At 46.4% G+C, this 22,301-nt stretch overlaps 1 protein-coding gene across 5 annotated transcripts in view; it reads right to left on the bottom strand.

Annotated features, from left to right (window-relative positions):
* Positions 1 to 16,536, bottom strand: part of POLA2 (DNA polymerase alpha 2, accessory subunit) — a 43,515-nt gene extending 26,979 nt beyond the window's left edge. For 2 of the 5 annotated variants that reach the window (XR_012647016.1, XM_075005730.1), the window contains exons 1-11: positions 16,339 to 16,536; positions 15,683 to 15,810; positions 14,204 to 14,289; positions 12,688 to 12,745; positions 11,955 to 12,061; positions 9,379 to 9,599; positions 5,708 to 5,796; positions 4,291 to 4,446; positions 3,641 to 3,703; positions 2,838 to 2,880; positions 1,881 to 2,005 (exon numbers count right to left, since the gene is read on the bottom strand). Coding sequence is in view for 4 of the 5 variants with exons in the window: in XM_075005730.1 (XP_074861831.1) it covers positions 1,881 to 2,005; positions 2,838 to 2,880; positions 3,641 to 3,703; positions 4,291 to 4,446; positions 5,708 to 5,796; positions 9,379 to 9,599; positions 11,955 to 12,061; positions 12,688 to 12,745; positions 14,204 to 14,289; positions 15,683 to 15,810; positions 16,339 to 16,423 (1,161 nt within the window). In the remaining variant the exon portion in view is untranslated. The remainder of the gene's footprint in view (positions 1 to 1,880; positions 2,006 to 2,837; positions 2,881 to 3,640; positions 3,704 to 4,290; positions 4,447 to 5,707; positions 5,797 to 9,378; positions 9,600 to 11,954; positions 12,062 to 12,687; positions 12,746 to 14,203; positions 14,290 to 15,682; positions 15,811 to 16,338) is intronic. The other 3 variants (XM_075005731.1, XM_075005732.1, XM_075005733.1) reach the window with 3 other exon arrangements.
* Between the last annotated feature and the right edge of the window lie 5,765 nt (positions 16,537 to 22,301).

Below are 22,301 nucleotides of genomic sequence, written 5' to 3'. Positions count from 1 at the left end.
CAAGCTCAGCTGGGGCTCTAGGGTCAACTACAATACAAGAGCTTCCTCTTAATACCACTGTGCACTTAACACTCACTCCTGCAAATTACTCAGTTGTTGCCATCTCAGATGGGGAAACCTGAGATATAGACTTTCCCCAAGGCCACAGAACAAGATAGTGGCAGAAAGAGTCCCTGGCTTCCTGCCCTTTGCTGAAGTCACTAGAAATCTTAATGTAATCTACTGACCTGGGTTCTGTCCCCCACACCCCGTGTGCCCAATTCACAGTAGGCCACAGATTTCCTCTGGACACGTCAGCACGAGAAGCCCTAGATTGTGAACTTTTGTAAGCCTCACAGCACCATGGAATGAACTTCCATTTCAAGAACATATATATTTCACTGATTAGAAGATCTGCCTCCAGGCCCAACCCAAAGAGGATGGGAGCTTATTATAGCTCAGCTAGAGACAGGTTCACATTCTTTATGGATTAGGCACCGAGAAAGGCATGTACTAACTTTAGGACTATTTCTCATCAACCAAGAAGTTGTACACATTACAGCAAGGTTGGCTTTTATATCAAGGAATTCAAAACTTCACTAGGAGATTTAAAAAAAGCATTCAGGTAGTACGGTCTTTGTAAGACCATGTAGAGCAATAAGCTTCAACCAAAAATGGTCATCTTGCTTTTGGATTGTAGCCTAATTAATCACAGCTGAGTTTTTACATCTTTTTTTTAAGCCTAGTATTTTTGACGGGAAACAGTTTTCAGTAACATTATATCATTTAGTTATAAAGCTATTGCATAAAAATGGGAAATTAAAAAAAGCCATATTCATTAAATATCCCATAAGAGCATTAACCCCAGCATCCTGGACAAACTCCAGTTTTGAGTAATTCCAGCCTGCCTCTTAATTCCCATCTGCAATTTTAATTAGATATAGGAATCTTCTTCTCTAGTGCTTAACAGTTATGTCATGTTGGTACAGCTAGAAGATTCATGCTTTAAAATCTTAATTATGGACGATGGCCACAACTGCAATCCAGACATCAGTGAGCTAGGAACAATAAAACAGTGACTGTGTCTCCTGCATATGTGTACAGTCCTTGCATTCTAAAGCTCTAAGATGCTCTAAGCATCTGACCGATACCATTGCCTTCAGCGGCACTATTCACATGCTTAGAGTTAACCACCTTTGTGCTTTCTCCCAGGCTGCCCCTCACACTGAGGGGAGCTCCCCCAAAACACCGACGAAGCTGCCTCATTATCCTCCTTCAAAACCCTCCTCCAGACTCCTGTTCTGTGATGCCTACAAAAAAATGACAACAGTTAGGCTGCTGCTCGTGTGCTGGGACCACAGCCTAGCATGCTGCCCTATATGGTCTCAGTTTCCTTGCACTCTCCTGTCTGCCTATATCCCTGTTTTCTCTTGTCTTCTATTTAGAGTTTGAGTTCTCTAGTGCGGGGACCATCTTTCATTCTGTATTTGTTAAGCACATTCTGCAGTTGGGGGCCTAGGTCCATGACTAGAGCTTTTATAAGTACTATGGCAATCATAAAATATGCTGAAGATTGAGAAATCAAAATGTATTTTACCACCAGATATAGTAAGTATAACAGTTGAGATCGAGGGGAACCAGTCCTACGTAAACATAAGAAATATTTCAGAATAATTTACCAGGGCAAAAGCTGTTCCTCAGGAGATTCCTTGTTGGGGCTGCAGCTCTAGTCCTGCAAGGAACTCCATACGGGAAAGACACTGCATGGAATCCCACCGAAGTTAATGGACAAGAAGCCCTGAATGTTGGAGTCCAAATGCACAGAACTCAGTGCAGGATGCAAATCAAAACATGCAACTCATCTCCCAAGTAATCCAAGAGGAAGGAATCCTCTCTCTTACCAGGATGCAGACATCAGGCTTGTCTTTGTTGATAACATCAATCAGATCCAACATGGGGTCATAGGTGATGCTGTCAGAAGTTGTGTAGGGCCCACAAGCAATCAACACCATCTGCTGCTCCAGATCTAAAATGTTTTGCAACAATTTCAGCCTGAGTTTCTAAGCTTCCTCTTTGCCCGTAGGACACCCTCTATCCTGCCAACATACAAGTAAGGGATTTCCATTTCCCCTTGCTTGGTGCTGTGTGGTCTAAGATCTTGCTCTCAGATGTTGTGGTGCAGGAGGGAAGATGTGGCACCACCTATCTGGGCTGGCTCAGCTGCCCGTCTATCCGGCAGAGGAGAGACTGGGACAAACCTGAATGAGTATTAGTGTGCTTAAGAGTTGGGGACATTTTGTAGTGTGAGGCCCTCCAAATGGAAAGGCAGCATTAAGGTGGGGTGTGATTCAAAGGAGGTTGAGAATGCCTGAGACAGAAAGACTTGAGAAGTCAACACTCAGCACGTGATCATTTTTCCTCTGGTTCCTTTCCTGATCGCCCTTCTGACAGATGGAAAACTGACGAAATACACATCTGCATCTTTAACATTTTTAACAACAGGAAATTTTTTAAGTTGGAGCCAGCCCCCAAAATTAGTTCAACTTTTTGTGACCTTCTCAATGCAAAGTCAAAACACAGGAGATTACTTTAACAATAGATCCCTGGGCTCTAATCCAGGAACAATCCCACAGCGGACCTATTAATAAAAATGGCAAACTACGTCCAGTAAAGAGTATGCAATGAAGCTTTTAAAACAGTTACATGTACACCAGATCTGAGAAACTGTACTAGCTGCAGTTTGCACTATTGAGTGTCTATCTGTCTAAACCTCTACAAGACCAGTATGCGAACCTAACCTTGATTTTCTAAACTGGGGCAGTGGGGAGGAAGGAAAATCTATAAATGATAGAACTCACCTTCAGTCTGCCCTGTAAGTTGGTAGAAAGGAAGGGGCACCCCCTAAAAAGAAAGGATACTTGAAAATCATTGCAAGTGTAGGGAAAATTGCAAATGGACAAATTAATAGCAATATAAAACCACAGCAGGATTTGGGCATGAAAAACATTTACTCCATCCCTGCACTATAACAGCCTCTGTAAGAGTGAGGAAAAAGTCTAACTTGATCAACTGACATGGAGAAGTACATTCCTGGGTGGCTACCACATGCCTCTGTGGTACCATGAAGCATAAGACCACAGGGCAAATGACTCCAACCACCTGTGGTGTGCATGAAGCTCTATAAATCTAATGCCTACAGGAACTGGGTGAAATTAAGAAATATTGGGAGGGGTGAGGAGGGAAGAGGAGGCAGCCTCATGCATTACTGATAGATCTGACATTGCTGCAGCAGCCACCCTAAAGTCATACATGCCCAAAGAGGCACTCGGACAGCCTCAGACAAAGTCAAGGTCACCACAGAGAGAAGCACTTACTCAAGAGGCCTTTGCAAGATGTCTAAGTCATGGAATAAAAGATTAGTGTAAACACTTCAGTTTCATGAGTACAAACAGGTAGATGGATGCTTGCTAAGAAAGTAATGTTTGATTGCTTGTATTTTTATACGTAGATTTCAAGGAACATCAGCACTATGGGGCGGGGAAGGGTGGAGATCATTGGCCTATTAGAATCAGCTCTGAAATTGTACCTGCTCCTAGTGTTTCATTGACAGCACAAAGACACAGCAAAAGAAAAGGATTTGTGCTTAGTTGTATTTACGCACCTCATACAGCTTAGATGCAACCAGTTTTCCACCCGTACTGTTAATACCCTCCATCACCACAACCTGGAAAACAGTTAAAGAGAACAAACCTGTCAGACCAGAGTGACGGAATGTATAGACTCAGGAAAGAGCTAAGCTATCAGTAACAGCTAGCTTTTATTTAGTGATTTTTGTTTCTTGTTTTTTTTCCTTCCCCTCTTCTCAGTAGATTGCAAAAGCCCTTTACTAAAGAGGTCAGTATCATTAGCCCTATTTTACGGTAGGGGAAACTAAAGCACAGAAAGGGGTCATGACTTGTCTAAAATGGAGTATTAGCCAAGCTGCATACTCTACAGTTTTATTATATTTCTGTCTATCTCCAAAGTAGTAATAATACTACTACTGTTTTTCATATCCAGATCTCAAACTGCTTTAAAAACAAACCAAGCCTCATCCCCATTTTATAAATGGGCAAACTGAGTCACAGAGATGAAGTGATATTCAAAGTCCATTGAAACTTGTTAGATTCCTTTGACAATTCTACCCCTCCTCACCTAGAATGCATGTCACAAACCTAGAAAACTACCTTATAGTATTCCTGCATCTTAAAGTAATGGACAGATTTCCCAGCCCTTTCTGCCTCCTGTAATGTGTCTTATCCAACACCTCACCTGTCCTGGAAAGAGGGAGTATTCTTTTAGTTCTGATACATCCACAGGAACTTGACCTCCTGAAGAATGTTCCCGGTCCCCTTCTAGAATGACTGACTTGGCATTCAGCTTTCCATTGCTGTCACACCCAATCTGTCCCAGCACAGTGACTGGCTCCTACCAAACAGAAAGCATGGAGTGACCTTAGCCAAAGTGATCCTACTTCACAAATTCAGCATCCATCCAAAACAGCAGTCTCAGAAGCTCCACAAATTTCCAGGGTATTGATCTTTCCTTAAAAACAAAGCTGAATCCAAAAGCAATTGGTTTTCAGGCCCAATTTTCAACCTGCAATAAACAATCCTAACAATGGACTTCCAGGGGAAGAAATATAGCACTCTCTCAATGAATCAGCTGTGGATGCAACTCTTTGCAGAAACAAATTTTTACCATAGTTTGCAAATTAGGCCCATTTTTGTGAGCTAACTTGGCTTACGGAGATAGCAATGCAAACTAAGCAAGTTGGTACATGGTCACAGTTGAATCTCAAGTAAACGTACCTAAATGTATTTCAATACTATGGTATCTGAGTAGCTCACAAGATATTTATTCTCACTACACCCTGGTGTGGTAAAGCAAGCAGTATTATTTCATTGCACAAATGGAGAATTACATCATGGAAAAGATGAAGCGAGTGACTTTCCAAAGTCTGTTAGCAGAGCAAGGAACTGAATTCAGGTCTCTAAGTCCCAGCGCAGCACCCTAACACTGAACCATATGTCTTCTCAGCTGGAACCCTTCTCGACTGTCTCACTGTTAAGTTTATGCAACTCTACCATGCTGCTCCCGATGTCCTACAAACGTCATTACACGCTCCAGATGGTCTTCTGGATCTGTTCCCTCACACAGTTCCAACATACTGCTGACTTTCTGGCTGTTGGTTTTTCTTATGCATAAGGGTTGGAATCTACTTATGCCAGATGTAGATGGATAACATTAAACATCCACTCTTAATAAGACAAGAAGTTTAGAAAGATTTTAAGCCCTCCTGCCTCAAGATATATTCCAGTGCCTGAACAATAGGCGGGTGGAAGGTCACCTCTAGGAGTAATTCCATCATTTTCCTCTTTGATGATTCTTATACCTTCCTCTGAAGCAGGTGGTTTTGGCCAATGTTAGAGAGGGGATATCAAGCTACACAGACCTCTGGTCTGATCCAGTCTGGCAAGTCCTCTGTTCTTATAAGTTTCCTTGAGAATAAGGAAGAAGAGTAACTTACACAACACAAAGATCTCAAAGATGCTACTTCTATATATCTTGTAACATTTAATGGGGAAAAAAAATTAACTGACAGTGCAATGTAATGACAGACATCAAAGACAGAAGAGACTTGTAAACATACACACTTATGAAAAAGCTCCTGAGCTGCAGTGGTTACCTGAGAAGGGACTAACAAAGAAGTGAACTCCTCAATCTTGTAGTGTTTCTTCAGTGCATCCCCAAGTTCTTCTATCTTCCAGAACAATACTAAAATCATAAAATGCGTAAGAACATTTAATATTTCTGCAGAGACAAGGAGACAAACCGAAGCCAGGAACTAATTCAAAACAGTTTCTCTTTCAGGATCCAAGATATTTATCTAGACACTCACCAGAGAACCTAAGTGCCTCACAAAATTTTTAACTTGTTCATCCTCAGATTATCCCATGCTGCTGGCCCCATTTTATAAATGGGGAACCAAGGCACAGGGAAAATAAATTAATTACCTAAGATCACACAAGAAGCTCATGGCAGAGAAGGGCTTCAAGTCCCATGCCTTATGGAATTTTGTTAACTCCCCTATTTCCAGGTACCCCAGTGGTCACCAATGTCTGATGCTACCTCTAGAGCAGAAAAAAGTACTTAACTAGCAAGGTAAAGGCTATAGCAATGGATGTTGACTTCCTGAGATCAGGAAAGGCAAACAAACCATTTCCATTTGAACACAGTGAGCAGAACAGAAAAATTTTAATGGGGGTGCTCCTAATGATCTCATCATGACAAAAGTAAAGGGTAGTCAATGAAGCTTAAGGCAACAAATTTAAGACTAATGAGGAAAATTTTCCTTTGCTGCTCACATACATGTAAAATGCAGTTAGGTGTGTGATGTACAGCTATAAGATGGTATCAAGAATTCAGTACGATTCAGCATTTACATATAGTTGCCTTACTATAAGTTGTTTCACACATACGTCGTCTGAGGAAGGTAAATTCATTGTACATTGCACTGACCCGCACTTACATTGTTTGGGGGGGCAAGGGACCAAAAGCTAGCAACGTAGCTGAGCTGTGTAGTGGCTGAGAAGCAGACATTGAAGTGTGGGCGCCCTGAAAGCAAGCTCTGAAGTCACAGGGGACTAGCAGGGAGCTACAGGAACCCAGGAATGCAAAAGGAGCTGCGGGCAGCCGGGTGGGAAGCAGCAGGAGACTGGCAGGGAGCCGTGGGGTGTCGGTGGGAGGGACCAATGGAGGAGCTGCAGCACGCCAGCAGTCCAGCAGGGAGCTGCAGAGAGCCGGAGGGGGCCAGCAGAGGAGCCGGGAAAAGTTGGTGGGGGTGGGGGGGGAACCACAGAAAGTCAAGGGTGTGGGCAGGGAGCTGCAGGGAGTCAGAGGGGCCTGAAAAGAAGCTGTGGGAAGCCGGCTGTGAACTGCAGCAGGCTGCCTGAATCTGTGGGTGGCAGGCAGCCATGGTGATAGGACCCAGGAGCAGCCAGAAGCTGGGACCTGGCTGCCAGAACGAGTGATCAGTCAGGAGCCAACTGGGGGGGGCACTGAGGGAAAATGACTTTCCCTCTTTTGGAAAATTCTCTTGCCCAGCTCTGGTCAGGTCCCAAGGGTGCCAAATAAGAGGTACAACCTGTACAGGTACCGTACTGTTTGGAGTGCAGTCAGGTGGCAGAGAGTGAAGCAGCCACACTGCCCAGCAAAGGCAGCTGGAGGCCGGGGGAGGCTGCATGCTGGGTTAAAGGGGGGAACATATCTCACGCTAATTACCTTATTCCTTATAGATATTAATTCCTCTTTATAAGTCATTTCATTATAAGTTGAATTATTTAGGAACGTACCCTGGACTTATAACAAGGATCCCCTGTATGTGGATAAGATTATCCACAGGTCCATTAAAGAGGGCTGGGGCAGAATCTGTCGGGAGGGGGCGCAGGAAGAGGAGAAAAGGCAGTAGGAAAATAAATCTGCTTGCTTCAAAGCTTGAGCCAACTTCCAATCTCCTCTATGGGCAGGTTATTTCATAGGCTGACCACCAAGTTTCTTGAAATGTCCACAGAAAGCGCCAGTATTGACCTTGCTGCCCTGGCCTGAACCAGTATGGGCATTCCTATTTATAGGAGCAACCCCAATGTCTCCCTGTCCATCAAATTATTGGCCTGACTTTCAACAATGCTTAATTCCCACACCCTGAACTCAGTGGTAGCTGTAGATGGCCAGGACCTCCAAACACAAGACCTGATTTTCAGTTAATCCTAGGGTTTATGTTGCTGCCCACCAGCGTAGTATCAAAGCATAAGAACGGCCATACTGGGTCAGACCCAAGGTCCATCCAGCCCAGTGGCCTGTCTGCCAACAGTGACCAGCGCCAGGTGCCCCAGAGGGGGTAGACTGAAGACAATGAACACAAGAGATTTGTCTCCTGTCATCCATCTCCAGCCTCCGACAATAGGCCAGGGACACCATTCCTCCCTTGGCTAATAGCCTGTTATGGACCTAACCCCCTTGAATTTACCTAGCTCTTTCTTAAATTCGGTTATAGTCCTACCCTTCACAGTCTCCTCTGGCAAGGAGTTCCACAGGTTAACTACGCGCTGAGTGAAGAAGAACTTTCTTTTATTAGCTTTAAACCTGCTACCCATTAGTTGCATTTGGTGTCCTCTAGTTCTTGTATTATGGACACAAGTAAATAACTTCTCCTTATTCACCCTCTCCACACCTGTCATAAGTTTATATACCTCTATCATGTCCCCCTTCAGCACCTTCCAAACACACAAAATCAAAGACAAATGTGAAGTTCCTAGCAGACTTTGTGGAGTCTCTGGCACTGCTGCCTTTTCAAAGTCTCAACTGTGTGTGCTTTGTTCGGATTTTCTCATTTGGTGTTATTGGTTACAAAGAGGTGTCAGATTTGTGCATGTTATTTCTATGGTAGAAAGTTTTGCAGTATTTTCTAAATTATAGTCAGGGCCTACACATGCCTGACCTCCTCTAGAGGTTTGCTTTACGTCTGGAGCCGCTCATCTAAAAAACACACTATCCCCAGTTCCGACAGGTTTCCTGTACCAGGTGTACACTGGTTCCAGGCCAACACTCAAAAGGGCCCCTGTTTCAGCTGGCTCCGCTTGCACTGTGCCTGGTGCAGTTGGCTTCTCTCGAATGCCCTGATCACTTCTCCTTCTAGCTCTGACTCCTCTCAGCCACCTGGTCAGGTCTTCTTGTCCAGGGTTGCTGGACAAGGGTGGTGGTGTTCAGAGCACCAAGCATTTTTCTGTGCAGTGGGGTCCAAGGGTGCTGGAGCTGTGCAGAACTGCATGGGCCCAAGCCCACAGGGAAGGGTGACACTGGCAGCACAGGCCTGGGTAGAGCAGTGTGCATCTGCCAACTGGAGGTTTGTGAACAGTGCCCTCACACTGGGAGGAACAGGGCTGCCCCTGCTGTGTCATGCCCCATTGCTGCCCTGGCTGGGCCCTGACCTCCTTTTGCCATGTTCCACTGTCCCCATAGGGGCTCACAGAAAGTTAATCTAGTCCAGCATGCTTCATTCTGAGCTTTTTGGTCTGTATTGTTCCAGAGGAGCACAGCCGTCACAGTGGTTCATAGACCAAAATTTGCTTTTTTGTTGTAGCTGGGGGAGTTGATCCATTCATTACTTTGAAAATTAGGACCTACCAGGCCTCAAACTGGCATTGGAAGCTGACTGGGAGCCAGGAGAGGGAACTGGACACGGGTCTTACATGCTCACGGCAGCCTTCACAATGTTCACTAGAACATAAAACAGCCAAAGCGTAAGATGCCGTGATTCACTAGGGGCTCTTATAAAGAAAACACTAGATTTTTAAGTACCTTCACGGATGTCACGAAACTTTTGGAACATGAATTTGTAACTCTTGGTGAGTGACTGTTCTGGAGGACCAAAGAGCTTCACGCTTGATCCATGGCCTCCTCTTCCACTCCAGGAGTTGTCCTGCACAGAGCCAAATGAGGTTACCACCTCACCTCGGTTGCCTCTGGAGCCATACTTCTGAGAGGGAGTAGCACTGTATGAAGAGGGGAAAAAAAAGGAACTGTGCAAAGTAAGTTGATCTCAGCCAATATGAAAGCAACAAACCCAGGACAAGTTAGACCAAGTCTTCTGTAACTTGGATTTGTTGTTAGAAACTATTACTTCTGCCATGGAAAGGCAGTCACCTCTGGGGCAGAATGCGGCAGCTGTTTAACACGGTACAACAATACTACCCCATGGTTTAGAGCAGTGAGTTTTCAACCAGTCTGCTGCAAGAACTGTCTAAGTGCGTCATGGAAGTTTCATCCATTTCCCCTCTACCAGCTCTTTGCAGAGCCAAGGGAGTGGGGCGGGGGGTTAGGTGAGGGGGAGAAACTGATGAAATTTCACTGCACACTTAGATGATCTGGCGCCAGATGTGGGTTCAAGCAGGAAGGCTGCCTGAATCCCAGCTGGCAGGGGGTTGGTCAATTTACCCTCACAGAGGTTTTGCAAAGCAGCTGCCTGAGGGAAATTCATGACCCCACAACAGCTGGGATTCAGGCAGCCTTGCTGCTTGAGCCCCAGCTGGTGTAAGGTCATCAGTACCCCTCCCCGCTGCCCTGGCTCTGCATTTATGAGCATTCAATTCAGCCAGAAAAAGCGGGTGTGCCATGGAATGGTTTGTCTCAATGAACTGTGCCATGCTACTGAAAAGGTGGGAACCACTGATTTCGAGCAAGAAGAATCTTGCATATCCATAAAACTGCAGGGGGAGTTTTAAGCAGGCAAGAATCCAAGCTGGGATTTAACCCGGTGATGGCATTATTAATGATTACGAAGACGACTCAGCACAAACCAACCATAACACAGCAGGCTTTTCAATGGCTTTGGGATTGAAGCACCGGCAGCAAGGTTATCTTTTCATCTGTGCCTTTCCTACTATTCACAGGCATGTGCAAGTATCAGGAGAAAAAGCTGTCTACCAGAAGCTGTTCTGGGCCACTCGCTTGTAGAAGTCTTTCCCACTGTACCCTGTGGGTCTCTCAGTTAGCAGCAGTCTAACTGTCAGTAGTTTCTGCTCACACAAATCCATTAGTGGTAGCTTTTTGTCTCTAGCCTGTTTGCTGTCTATGGGAGGGGAAAGAGGAGACATCTATGACCAGGTAGCATCTGACAGACAGATACTTCAGAGGAATGATTGTTTAGTGGGTAGCGCACTAGCCTAAGACTTGGGAAACATGGATCAATTCCTGCCCCACAACAGATTCCATGTGTGACCCTGAGTTTAACAACAAAAACATGTACTTTAAAGCTACCCACCATTAAACAGGGGATAACAGCACTGTCTTACCCCACAGGGGAGCTGTGAATTACTTTTATACTAGGGATGGGGACCATATACAAGGTTAAAGCAGAGATCTGCTCTCTGACTTACTCTTTGTCTGCGTGTCATCAGATTAGCTACTTTGTGAGCTTGGGAAGGTGATTTTTCTTGTTTCTCTCTCGCTCTCACTCTCTCAGCCATCACCTGTAATTTCTAACTAATTCTGCGGGGCACAGATTCTCTTACTATGTCTGTAGAGTGCCGATCACAAGAGGACCCCAACCTCAAGTAGAGCCTCTAAATGCTACCACATAATTATTAATAATCTACGTGACTATCAATAGGATTGAGAAGACAGGAGTTTGAAAGATTAATAGATTATTAAGGTCCAAAGACCCTGACTTCCTGCTAGTACCAGCTGGAGAAGTTCATCCAATAATTTTTATATCAAATGCATATGTGCTGTTTGAACTACAGCATACCTGTCACACACAAAAAAAAACAACCTACTTTTGATTTAAGGGTTTCAAGGAATGGAGGAGAATCCACCCCATCCATAGCTAAATTGTCGCCACAATTGCTTACACTCACTGTTGAAAATTTCTGCTATTTTCTAGCTTTAGTTTTCAACAAGTGAACATCATTCTTTTCTTGCTAATTTAAAGAGCTATTTTCTATACTTAAAATCTCTTCCCCATACACTTACTTAAAGTCTGTGACCAAGAGTCTTGGCCAAAAGAAAAAGACTGACCTTCAGTTCTTCCCTTTAAGGTATGTTTTCTAGACCTCAAATAATTATTGTGCCTTTTTTTTTTTTTTTTTTTTTTTTTTTTAAAACCCTTCCCAATATTTCCATACCTTTTTTTGAATGTGGACACCTGAACTGTGTGCTATGATCCAGTAATGATGCTATACAGAGGTAATACCAATTACCTAATCCTGCTTGATATTCCCCTTCTTATACAAGAAATTTAATTTCTAGTTTAAAACATCTTGAGGCTTTAACATCTAGATTCACCCACAATTTAAACCACATTCAAGGTTAGTGTGAAGAGGCGGCAGGGAGCTGCAAAAAGACCCATCTCAGCTGGCAGACCAATAGTACCATACCTTGGTGAGAAGCTGTTTGGAGAGAAAAGCAGGTAGGGGCTACATGTAGATAAAGTCCTTTTAGACCGTGGAGTCTCCGGTGTTGTTATGTTTCGTTTCTGAGAGCCCTACAATACAGAAAGGGGAGATAGTCCAGAAAAGACTGCCCTATTTAAAAATTCAATTTAAAGTTTACACATGTGCATCCTCATTCAGTTAGTATTTCTTGGGAGACACACGAGAGGCCTATTCTCTTTTGTAATGTGTATTAATTTAGAGCAATACTCAGCAAACGTAAAATGGGTGTACAATGCTGCCAAACCAGATTAGTACGTCAATGAAAAATCAGGCCTATCACTTTTAAACTAATACAAGTCCCAATCCTAAAACATTTGCACAGATGGACCCCTCCACCCACACCTAGTTCAAAGCAGTAGAAATGTCATTCCAGGATTGGGGCCTTATTCCTCAAAAACAGCCTTGAAACATGAAAACTATCCAGCCCTCCCACAAGATCTATCTCCCCGCACTTATCCTGATGAAAAGGAAATAATATTTAATCACATCCCAACAAAGAAAACCATGCATGCACCAGATAAGAAAGTACATCTGTGTTGAGACAGATGAAATAGCAAACAAACAGTAACATTTTTACATATGCCCTGAAGCCTTAAAATTCCGTCCAGCTGCTAACGTCTCAGAGGAGACTGAGGGGGCTTTCTTTTTTGAAGCGAAACAGACACTAGACACTTACTTTTGATGGTGTCGTGTAGGCATCAAGGAGGTTCTCCTCTTCATCCTCTACATCAATGCTAACAAACACCAGTCATGGAAGACAACAGAGTAGTGCCTACTGAAATACAGTTCTTGACTATTTGCTGCCCAATACCTTACTCAGTCATTTGCAAAAATCACATTGTTCTGTCTTGGAAGTATTTTGCCCTACACATATGCAGCCATTTACACAAGTGCAAGGGAGAATCTAGCCCAAAAAATTTCAAAAAGTGCTTTAAAAAAGCAAAGACAGATGTAAAGCCCATTGTTAGAGGGCCATTACCCTTCTTGTAAAAAAGGATCACCAGATTTTGCCAAGCACTAAAAATTCATTCTTGATTGTTTCCAGTAGGAACTCTTTTTAGAGTGCCCGGGGTATCTGGAAAGTTTGCAATTGTAAAGGCAACTTAAGATACTGACAAGAAACATCACACTAAAATAATACATTTTTCAACGTCAGAATTAACAGACTTCTCCCATCCTCCTTTTATGCATGGAAACGCCTCCTCAAAATCCCATTCTGCCATAACAGCCACAGGAGACTGCCAACTGACATTGTCTGCATAGTTTTTGTCCCAGCATTACAACAATTATTTTAAATTACACTGAAGGTACATTGTAAATTGCTATTTGTCTTTCATCAAATGCTAGTAGAATGTTAAAATTAAAAATCCTTACTAGAAAAAGTTGACTCACTATCTTAGGGACTTATATGGTTTCTATCATAATAGCACCTGAAGCTTTCACAATCTTTACTGTGACATACCCCCGCAAGGTAGGGCAGTGCTATTGTCCTCAATTTATTGATAGGGAAATGAGGCACAGAGAAACTAAGTGACTTGTCTAAGGTCACAAAGAACAGCAGCAGCAGCATAGCAGGTATCATAACCAGACTCCAGAGTTTCAGGCTAGCATCCTTACCATCCCTTCTCTCTTGAGCAACGGTGTACATGTAATTAATTCCTTGTAAGCCAGTGGTGGACAACCTCCAGCCCATCGGGGTTGTGTGTGTGGCCCATGAGACGTTTTGTTTACACCTGCCCACTTGCAGGGTTGCCAGATTCCACTGCTTTCCAACTGCATAAGTTTTTTCCTGATGGTATCACTAAAGTGGCATGCACATAAAGCAAGGATACGTGAATTAAGGTGAATGCTGATCGCATACAACAATGATTGTGAGAGCTATGCACACACTCTGCAGCCAATCAAAGCACTGCTATGGTTCAATAGGCCTTCTGCATATTCTACATATACAAGCACAGTTAGAAAAACTACCCTCCTATCCCAGAAGACCGTCTTGGTTATGTGAATCTTACGGCCCAACAATATGGAAGAGGATGTGCCCCACTCATTAGCTTAGGTTGCCCATTGCTGTTGTAAACTATGCTATTTAGTCACGCCAGAGTACAGACTGAAACAAGAAAGTCAGCTAAAGAGGGCTTATTTTGATTTTCAGTTAGAAGTCCTGATATTAAACAAACAGAAGAGAAGGATACAGCCCCTGAATGGTGTGGATATCCTTGATTCCGGAGTATCTGTTGTCCTTTTTTTGACGAGCCTTATTAACCTTTCTGTTGAGTACCTGAGGAATGAAAGCCCGGGACTATTTAAAGATGTACATATCATCTGAACACACAGAACAGGGGTCAGCAACCGTCAGCACAGGCGCCAAGAGAGGCATGCCTGCAGAGTTTCAGCAGCATGCGAGGTGGGAGCTCAGTCCCCACTCCTCCCCCCATGCAGTTGGGAGCTTGTTGAAAGCCTTGCTGCCTGTCGACTAACAAAAGGCCAGCTAATGCTACCAAACACCATCTAAATGGTAAAGTGTTGCATTTCCATTTGTTTATTAATGAAACTGTTGAAAATACGACTAATACAGGTTGCACCTCTCAAAGCACGCAACATCCCTCGTCCGGCAAATTCCTCATTGGGCAGGAATAGGGATGCAACCAGATGAAAGAGTAGTGGGCAGGTGCAGAAGCACCAGAGGGGGTTATGAGCCAGAGCCCCCGCCTGCTCTACAGCTGTGGGGGCTGCAAGGCTATTGTGGGGACAGGTACCGGGGCCCCTGCCTACCCCGCAGCAGCAGCTGGTGAGAGGCTGGGACCCAGAGCCCCCGCCTGTCCCATGGCAGGGACTAGGAAGCTACCGTGGCTGGGAGCCAGAGCTCCTGCATGCCCTCTACCAGTGGATGGGGTGGGGAAACAGGGACTGGGTGGAACCCAGTGGGAGCCTTTGGAAGCCTGGGCTGTCCACCTTCCACTGTCCAACAAATTCTCTTGTTTGTGATCTGTCAGGTCTCAAGCATGCCAGATTAGGGAAATGCAGCCTGTAGTGAATTTAAGAGCTAACAATGGCATTCAGACCATACACAGAAGTCAAAGAGTCAAATTTTGGCACTCCGCATCAGAAAAGTTGCTGCCCCCAACATAGAACTTCACATCATTAAAGATCTTCACAGATGTTAGCCAATCAATCCAAGCGTGGGTAATAAGCATCATTCCCATTTTACGGAGGGAGAGACTGAAGACCAGGGAGATGAAATGTCAGAGGGAGTCTTTACATGGTCAAGTTATATCAAAATAACAGCGGTTGTTTCAAAATCACTTTGCTATTGTCTACATGATGCAAACTTTACTTTGAAATGAGTTTGACATAATGGGTGTGTTATTTTGGTTGTGGTAAATCTCATCCCCTGAGGAATAACTCCCATTTCTAAAACCACACCATACACAAGTCAAGTTGTATTTAAGCTGTTTCTACAGGCACATGTCATGTTAACACTCAGCTAGATTTCAAGTTGACCCACTGGTTATACAGTAGAATACAACTTGCCTCATCTACAACAAAACATTGGATTTTGCTGGTTAGAATGTGCCAGACGTAGGTTCTTAAAAAAAAACTATGACTTTTTCCCCCAGACTCTACACCTCCTTCCAACTCTCTATTAGTTGTTTAGTAAATGTTATCCTTACCTCATGTTCAAAGACATTCAGGATCTCTACAGTGAGCAGCGACCCACCTTCCTTAGCCGCAGTGAAGGCAACTAACTCATTAGCCAAGTCACTCTGTGACAATCTGTGCGTCATGCAGAGTTCAACCACTGCAAGAGAAGAGGTGTTTGACAGAGTTGAGTCACTAATGAATTTGCAGCTGTCCGTCTCTTGCTTCAACAGGCAGACACCACAACAGTTGTTGAGCACTACAGAAAATAGGGAGTCAAACCACAGTTGTTCTGTGTTTTCAGACTTCACAAAAAGGCCCTTTGCCCCCCTCACGGCCTCTGCGACAACGCAACGCAGCTTTGGGGCGCTTGCTACTAACAGCATCCAGCCCCCAAGCACTCGCACCCCCCAGTTATACCCATGCACTGGAGCAACAGGTGACAGGAGGCACAGAAGGAAGCAGCGTGCAAAGAGAAAACCGCTCGTCACTTACCCCTCCCAGACCCGCCGCAATCCCCAAACCGCAGGGACTTCACCCCCACTTCCGGCCCCCCCGCGCGTTATCCGCATCCCTCGCAACCCCCAGGACACAGCCCCACGAGCCCCTCCATCCCCATCTCTCCCTCGGGCTCCACGGCCGGCCGGCCCGCCTCCCCCGCACCGCGCGTGCAGACACCCCCCCTCACGTTTTTCGAGCACCTCCTCCTCTTCGTAGCCCAAACCGAAGAGCTGGAGCTCCCCCAGGAGCTCCTCCACACAGACCGACCCCATCGGCCGCCCCGCGTCCGCCGGCTGAGGCACAAGGCAAGCGAAAAAACCCGCCACTCTCACGACACTTCAGCACTTTACGGCCGCCGTGACTTGCCCCCGCGCCAGCCACCCAAGGGGCGGGGGGGTCTATTCCTCCTGGGCGTGGCCTAGCTGCCTCGGAGCAGCCAGAAGGAGGCGTGGCTACTGCGGAGCTGGCCGCGCCGGTGAAGCCTGCGGAGGGGCGCGGCTGCACGTGGGAGCCCCGGGGGGAGCTCGCGCCGCCTTCAGCCAGAGGGGACGGCGGGTGTGGGGCTGGCGGTGGTTCTCAGTGGGGAGCAGTGAGCTGGTGCAGTGCTGCTGAGCTCTGCCTGGGGGAGAGGAAGAGTCCTGGGTGATGCCCTTAGAGGGGCTGAGGCCCCACTTCTACCCCAAGGCTGGGACTTAGGAAACATCGCCATTGAAAACGACCTGAACAAACTGGAGAGATGGCCCGAGGCAGACAGGACGAAGTTTTATAAAGACAAGTGCAAAATACTCCCCTTAGGGGGAGCCCTCCCTCACACACACACTGGGACACCACTGGCCTGGAAGGGTACATTAATCCCCTAGCATGCACAATTTCGATTTGCACCGAACTCACATTTATGCAACTTAAGTGCAAGTCAAAAGCACTCCAGCCCCCCACGGCCATAGCTGGGGAAGCAGGAGAGAAGCCCCACAGCACCAGCTGCCTGCCCACTGGGCTCCCCCAGCTGGGGAGAAACTGGGGGGAGCCGGATGGGCAGAGAGCTGCAGCAGCATGGTTGGTTTCTCCCAGCTGGGAGAAACTGTGCTGTTGCGTGTCTGCCCACCTAGCTCCCCCAGCTAGGGGACACGGGCAGGCAGACAGCCACGGTGGCATGGCTTTTCCCCAGCTTCCCCAGCTGGGGGAGTCAGGGAGAAGCTGTACGTGGCTCCTGGAAGCCCAAGGAAGTTGGGAGTCAGGCTGCTGCCTGGTTCCCAGCTTCCCTCCCCATGGACTTACGCAAAATTTGAGTTATGCGAGGGTGTGCAGGAACGCAACCCTTGCATAACTCGGGGGACTACTGTACTGCAGAAAGGGATCTGGGGTCACAGTGGACCACAAGTAGGTGTCAACAGTGTGACGTTGCAAAACAAGCAGACGTGATTCTGGGACACGTTAACCAGAGTGTTGTGAGCAAGACACGAGAAGTCAGTCTTCCATTCTACTGTGTGCTGAGTAGGCCTCAGCTGGAGTATTGTGTCAGTTCTCCGCAGCACATTTTGAGAAAGATGTGGAGAAACTGGAGAAGGTTGGAAGAGCAACACGAATGATAAAAGGTCTAGAGAACATGAGCTGTGAGGCAAGACTGAAAGACTTGGGCGTGTTTACTTTAGAAAAGAGAAGACTGAGAAGTACCTAAAAGGCTGTTACAAGGAGGAGGGAGAAAAATTGTTCTCCTTGGCCTCTGAAAACAGGAAAAGAAGCAATGGGCTTAAACTGCAGCAAGGGAGGTTCAGGTTGGACATTAGGAAAAACTTCTTCCCTATCAGGGCTGTTAAACACTGGAATAAATAGTCTAGGGAGGTTGGGTACTCTCCATCACTGGAGATATGTAAGAGCAGGTTAGACAGACATCTATCAGGGATTGTCTAGATCAGTGTTTCTCAACCTTTTACTTTTCTGTAAAGTACCCTTTTTAAAAAAAAGTATAAGTACTCCCAGACTTCTCTCATGTGCCCCTCGGGGTATGTGTACCACCAGAAGAGAAACGTGGTCTTAAGGTCATCTGAGGTCATGACACAAGTGCCATTCAACCCTTCCAGATTACTGTACCCTTTGAGGAGTCAGATTTGTTTTGCATTCCACCAAGTTACACCTCACTTCAAAACCACTTACAAAAACATGAGGAAAAAAATCACAGCTGACTGCTACTGAAAATTTGCTGACTTTCTACCATCTATTTATCAAATAAATGAACTGAAATAGAAATATTGTACTTACATTTCAGTGTAAGGCATATGAAGCAGTAGAAACAAGTTAACTGAGTTAACTTTTAGATCAATGGTGTCCAGTAGGAATCAAAAGATACCACACTTGTGGTTGTTGTCCTTCTATATTTGCCGCAGCCCCCACCCGTGCTAAATAAATGGCCTCCCACTCCCCTTCCCCCAGAGCCAGGCTCCCCCACCCCCCCTTTAAATAAATGCCCCCCACTTCTGCACAGCCAGGCTCCCCCAGCCCTCTGCTGGGCCTGGAGGAGTGGCTGGGGACAGAGGAGCTGTTGGGCTGGAGGAGAGGCTGGGGCAGCCAGAGCTGCAGCTGCTGGAGAGGCTGGGGCTGCCAGAGCTGAAGGAGTGGTTGGAGCCAGAGCTGCCAGATCAGCTGGGGCCATCAGGGCCAGAGAAGCACCCAGGGCAGGAGGAGCAATCAGGGCTGGAGGAGCCGCCGGGACTGCTGGGGCTGGAGCAGCCACTGAGGCAGGAGGAGCCACTGGGGCTGGAGGAGTGGGTAGAGCCACCGCACACTTGTCCCACCAGGGTTGGGGGCGCATGCAAGAGTGGGCAGGTGACACTTGGATGCAGCTCTGGGAGGAGCCACATTTAAAGGCTCTAAGAGCCACGTGGAGCTCCAGAGCCGGAATCACCACACTGTGTTGTCCTGCTTGCCACATGTGGTGAGTGGTGAACGTATTGGACACTGCGGTTTTAGATTGTACTGACTTTACTAGTGTTTTTATGTAGCCCATTGTAAAACTAGGCAAATATCTAGATGAGTGGATACCGCCTGGAAAACCTCAGTGTAACCCCAAGGATACTCGTACCGATTGAGAAACATTGGTCTTGATGGTGCTTAATCCTCTGGAAAGGGCAGGGGACTGGACTCGGTGACCTCTTGTGATCCCTTCCAGTTCTACTGTTCTATGATCTCTCTAAGGGTGAGACGAGTAGGCCCGAGGGATGGGCAGGGAGCTTTGCAAGGGAAATATTTAAACAGGGACGGGGTGGGGTAGAAGGGCTGGCAGGGAATTGATTGGGGAAGAAACCCTCATAGAGGCCTATTGTGCACATAATGTTTTGCATGGTGTAAATCCCAGTAGGTTAAACTGGTGCAAGCAGAGGTGAAAGCAAGCAGCTGCGCCCTGATGAGCAGCTCCAGCAAGAGAACATAAGATTGGTCATACTGGGTCACGCCAAAGGTCCATCTAGGCCAGTCCTGTCTTCCGACAGTGGCCAATGCCAGATCCCCCAGATGGAATGAACAGAACAGGTCATCATCAAGTGATTCTTCGTCTCCAGCCTCTGACAAACAGGCCAGGGACCCTGTTCCTACCCATCCTGGCTTATAGCCATTGATGGACCTATCCTCCATGAGTTTATTTAGTTCTTTTTCTGAAAAGTCAGCTGGAAGCTATATAAAGAGCTGACAGGGACCTGGGGTGCCATAGGACGCTATATGTAAGTTACCTCTAGTGTAGACACTTACATGGTTCTTGCAAGTGTGAGGAGGATGTAGGGGAACATGTCATGTGCCCCTCCCACAGTGACTCCTTCCTTGCTTACCCCTAATCCAGGGAAGGACTTGGGTGACCCTCTCCAGCCCAGGCCTTGCTTCTCCCTGTCCTTGCTCCCCCACCAGCCATCTTTTCCCTCCAGCTACAAGCAGTGTTGCTTGGGGACTAGCAAGGAGAGTCGCGTGCTGGCAGCAGGGGTCAGCGTCCCCTCGCCCCCCCCCTCCCCCGCACTCACTGGCAGTGGTGGGGTGGGGGAAACAGAGCAATGCAGGTGTAGCCTGGTTTACTCCCACAGTGGCTGGTTGCATTGCTAGGGAAGTCCCTCACCCAAATGAGGTGGCAGGCAGATGGAGAGCAGGCTAGGGCCACATTGCTCTCTTTTTTCCCCTCCCTTCTGCCGCTGCTGGTGAGTTCATGGAGGGGCCCAACCCCGCTGCAGATGTCTGGCCCACAACAGTCCCCCATTCCCTGGGCTGCCAAGAGGCTCTGGGCCCTCGCCCCTCATGTGTCATCCCTGGGCTGAGGTAAACTGCCCTGCATTGACCTATCTCCGTCGCATACAGGAGGTCCTACAACTGACTGGTAACTGCTGTTCGAATCAGACAATTAGCACAGAACTTGGATGGTGTATAATTGGGAGGAAGTATACAGTGAGAAGTAAGAAGCTCTGTGCAAAGTTCCTTTGGCTGGACACCTGTGCTACATCCCATCCCAAAAAAAGGACTATGAGGTGCCTGCTGCAAATCAGGAACTGAAGAATGTTGCAAATACTTGGCATTGACCTTGTTAAAAGCAGACTCAGAACTTCAACTTGGGACTTACCTGACAGTCAGGAGTGAAATTTGCCAGCCCGGCTTACTGTCTTATGATCACATGTAGGGCACAGGGCTAATTAAACATGCAACTTCTTTTATTACTATTGGATATTCTTGTGCCTAATCAGGTTTTCATTTTGTTTACTGAGCAGCCATCTTCCCATCCTGCCCTCCCATTCTAAGGCCATCTATTGTCTTCAATGGAAGATTATTGACAATAGATATAAAGCATTTGACTCAGTAGAACTTATTGATTTGCTCTTCTACTGAAGACTGGATGTGGACTGGTAATATGCAGATTTTATTTTATATACCAATAGCCAACAGTGGGGACTTCTGATGTCCTTAATCAGTCTGGAATCTGCTCAGGCAATAGACTGAGCGTAACAGACCTTTGCTTCATTCCTATACCTGGCACCCTTCACATAAAGATCTCAACGCACTTTACCAAAATTCACTCGTTCTCTCACACAGTTTTCCAGCTAAACAGCAAAGTTAGCTGAATGATTCTTCTATTGACAAATGCCAAGGAAAGCTATGCTTCTAACAGGTAAAACAATACATTATTTAAACTGATTTAACCCTGTCTGATTAAAATATTCAGGACCCCTCAACCCTTCAAACATGGATTCATTTATGATGCTTATTGATAAAATTACTGTGTACAATAACTGTTTGTTCCAGAACAACAAGAAGTCCTGTGGCACCTTATAGACTAACAGATGTTTAAATTATTTAAAATATCTATTAGTCTATAAGGTGCCACAGGACTTCTTGTTGTTTTTGAAGATACAGACCAACTTGACTACCCCTCTGATCCAGTCTTCCCCCGCCTTACGAGGATAATTCGTTCCTGAAAAATTCCTCTTAGGGTGAATTCTTGTAAGTTGAAAATGTAATTACCATTAATTTCAATGGGAAAAAATTTTATGTGTTCCTGAGCCCCAAAATTTACACCCATTTACGCTAAAACAACACCAAATCCCATTAAAATGGACACAATTACTTCAACAGTTAACATTAGTTATCATAACACAACCTAACAAGGCATTTTCCCTTCATTAATTACTCTACAATATGTCTGTTTACCTGCAGAGACAGGGTAATGGAAATCGAAGAGCTCCTGGGAGAGGGGTGCAAAGCCAGCTAGCTGCCCGCGGCTGCAGAACTGGGGCTGGTGCAAGGGGGCGGGTGGGGCAGAGCAGGGCACAGGGAGGCACGGGGAGGCAGCCTGGCCTGAGCACAGCTAAGGTTAAGTGGGGAGGGGGCAGTGTCAGGGGCTGGCCACATGGGGAGCTAGGCAGGCACAGGAGGCCCCCAGTTGGCAAGGGGCGATGCCTCGCTCATACAGGGCTGCGCAGCGGAGAAGCCCCACCAGCGGCGGCTGAGGCGCTAAATGCAAAGGAACGCCACAGGTGGCAAGCAGCGCCCTGAGGCACAGCTGCGCAGGGCGGGCAGCGAGCAGCAGAGGCAGGGCCGGGATGGGCTCCACGCCCAGCAGCCACGTCTCGCGGGAGCACCTGGGAGCCCGCAGCCACCGGCTGGGCCGGGGCGCACCACTGCTGCAAA

This window comes from Carettochelys insculpta, chromosome 11 (genome assembly GCF_033958435.1).
Source record: "Carettochelys insculpta isolate YL-2023 chromosome 11, ASM3395843v1, whole genome shotgun sequence".
In the NCBI taxonomy this organism is placed as follows: domain Eukaryota; kingdom Metazoa; phylum Chordata; order Testudines; family Carettochelyidae; genus Carettochelys; species Carettochelys insculpta.
The sequence above is the reverse complement of the archived record's forward strand: the minus strand, read 5'-3'. Positions and strand labels throughout refer to the sequence as shown.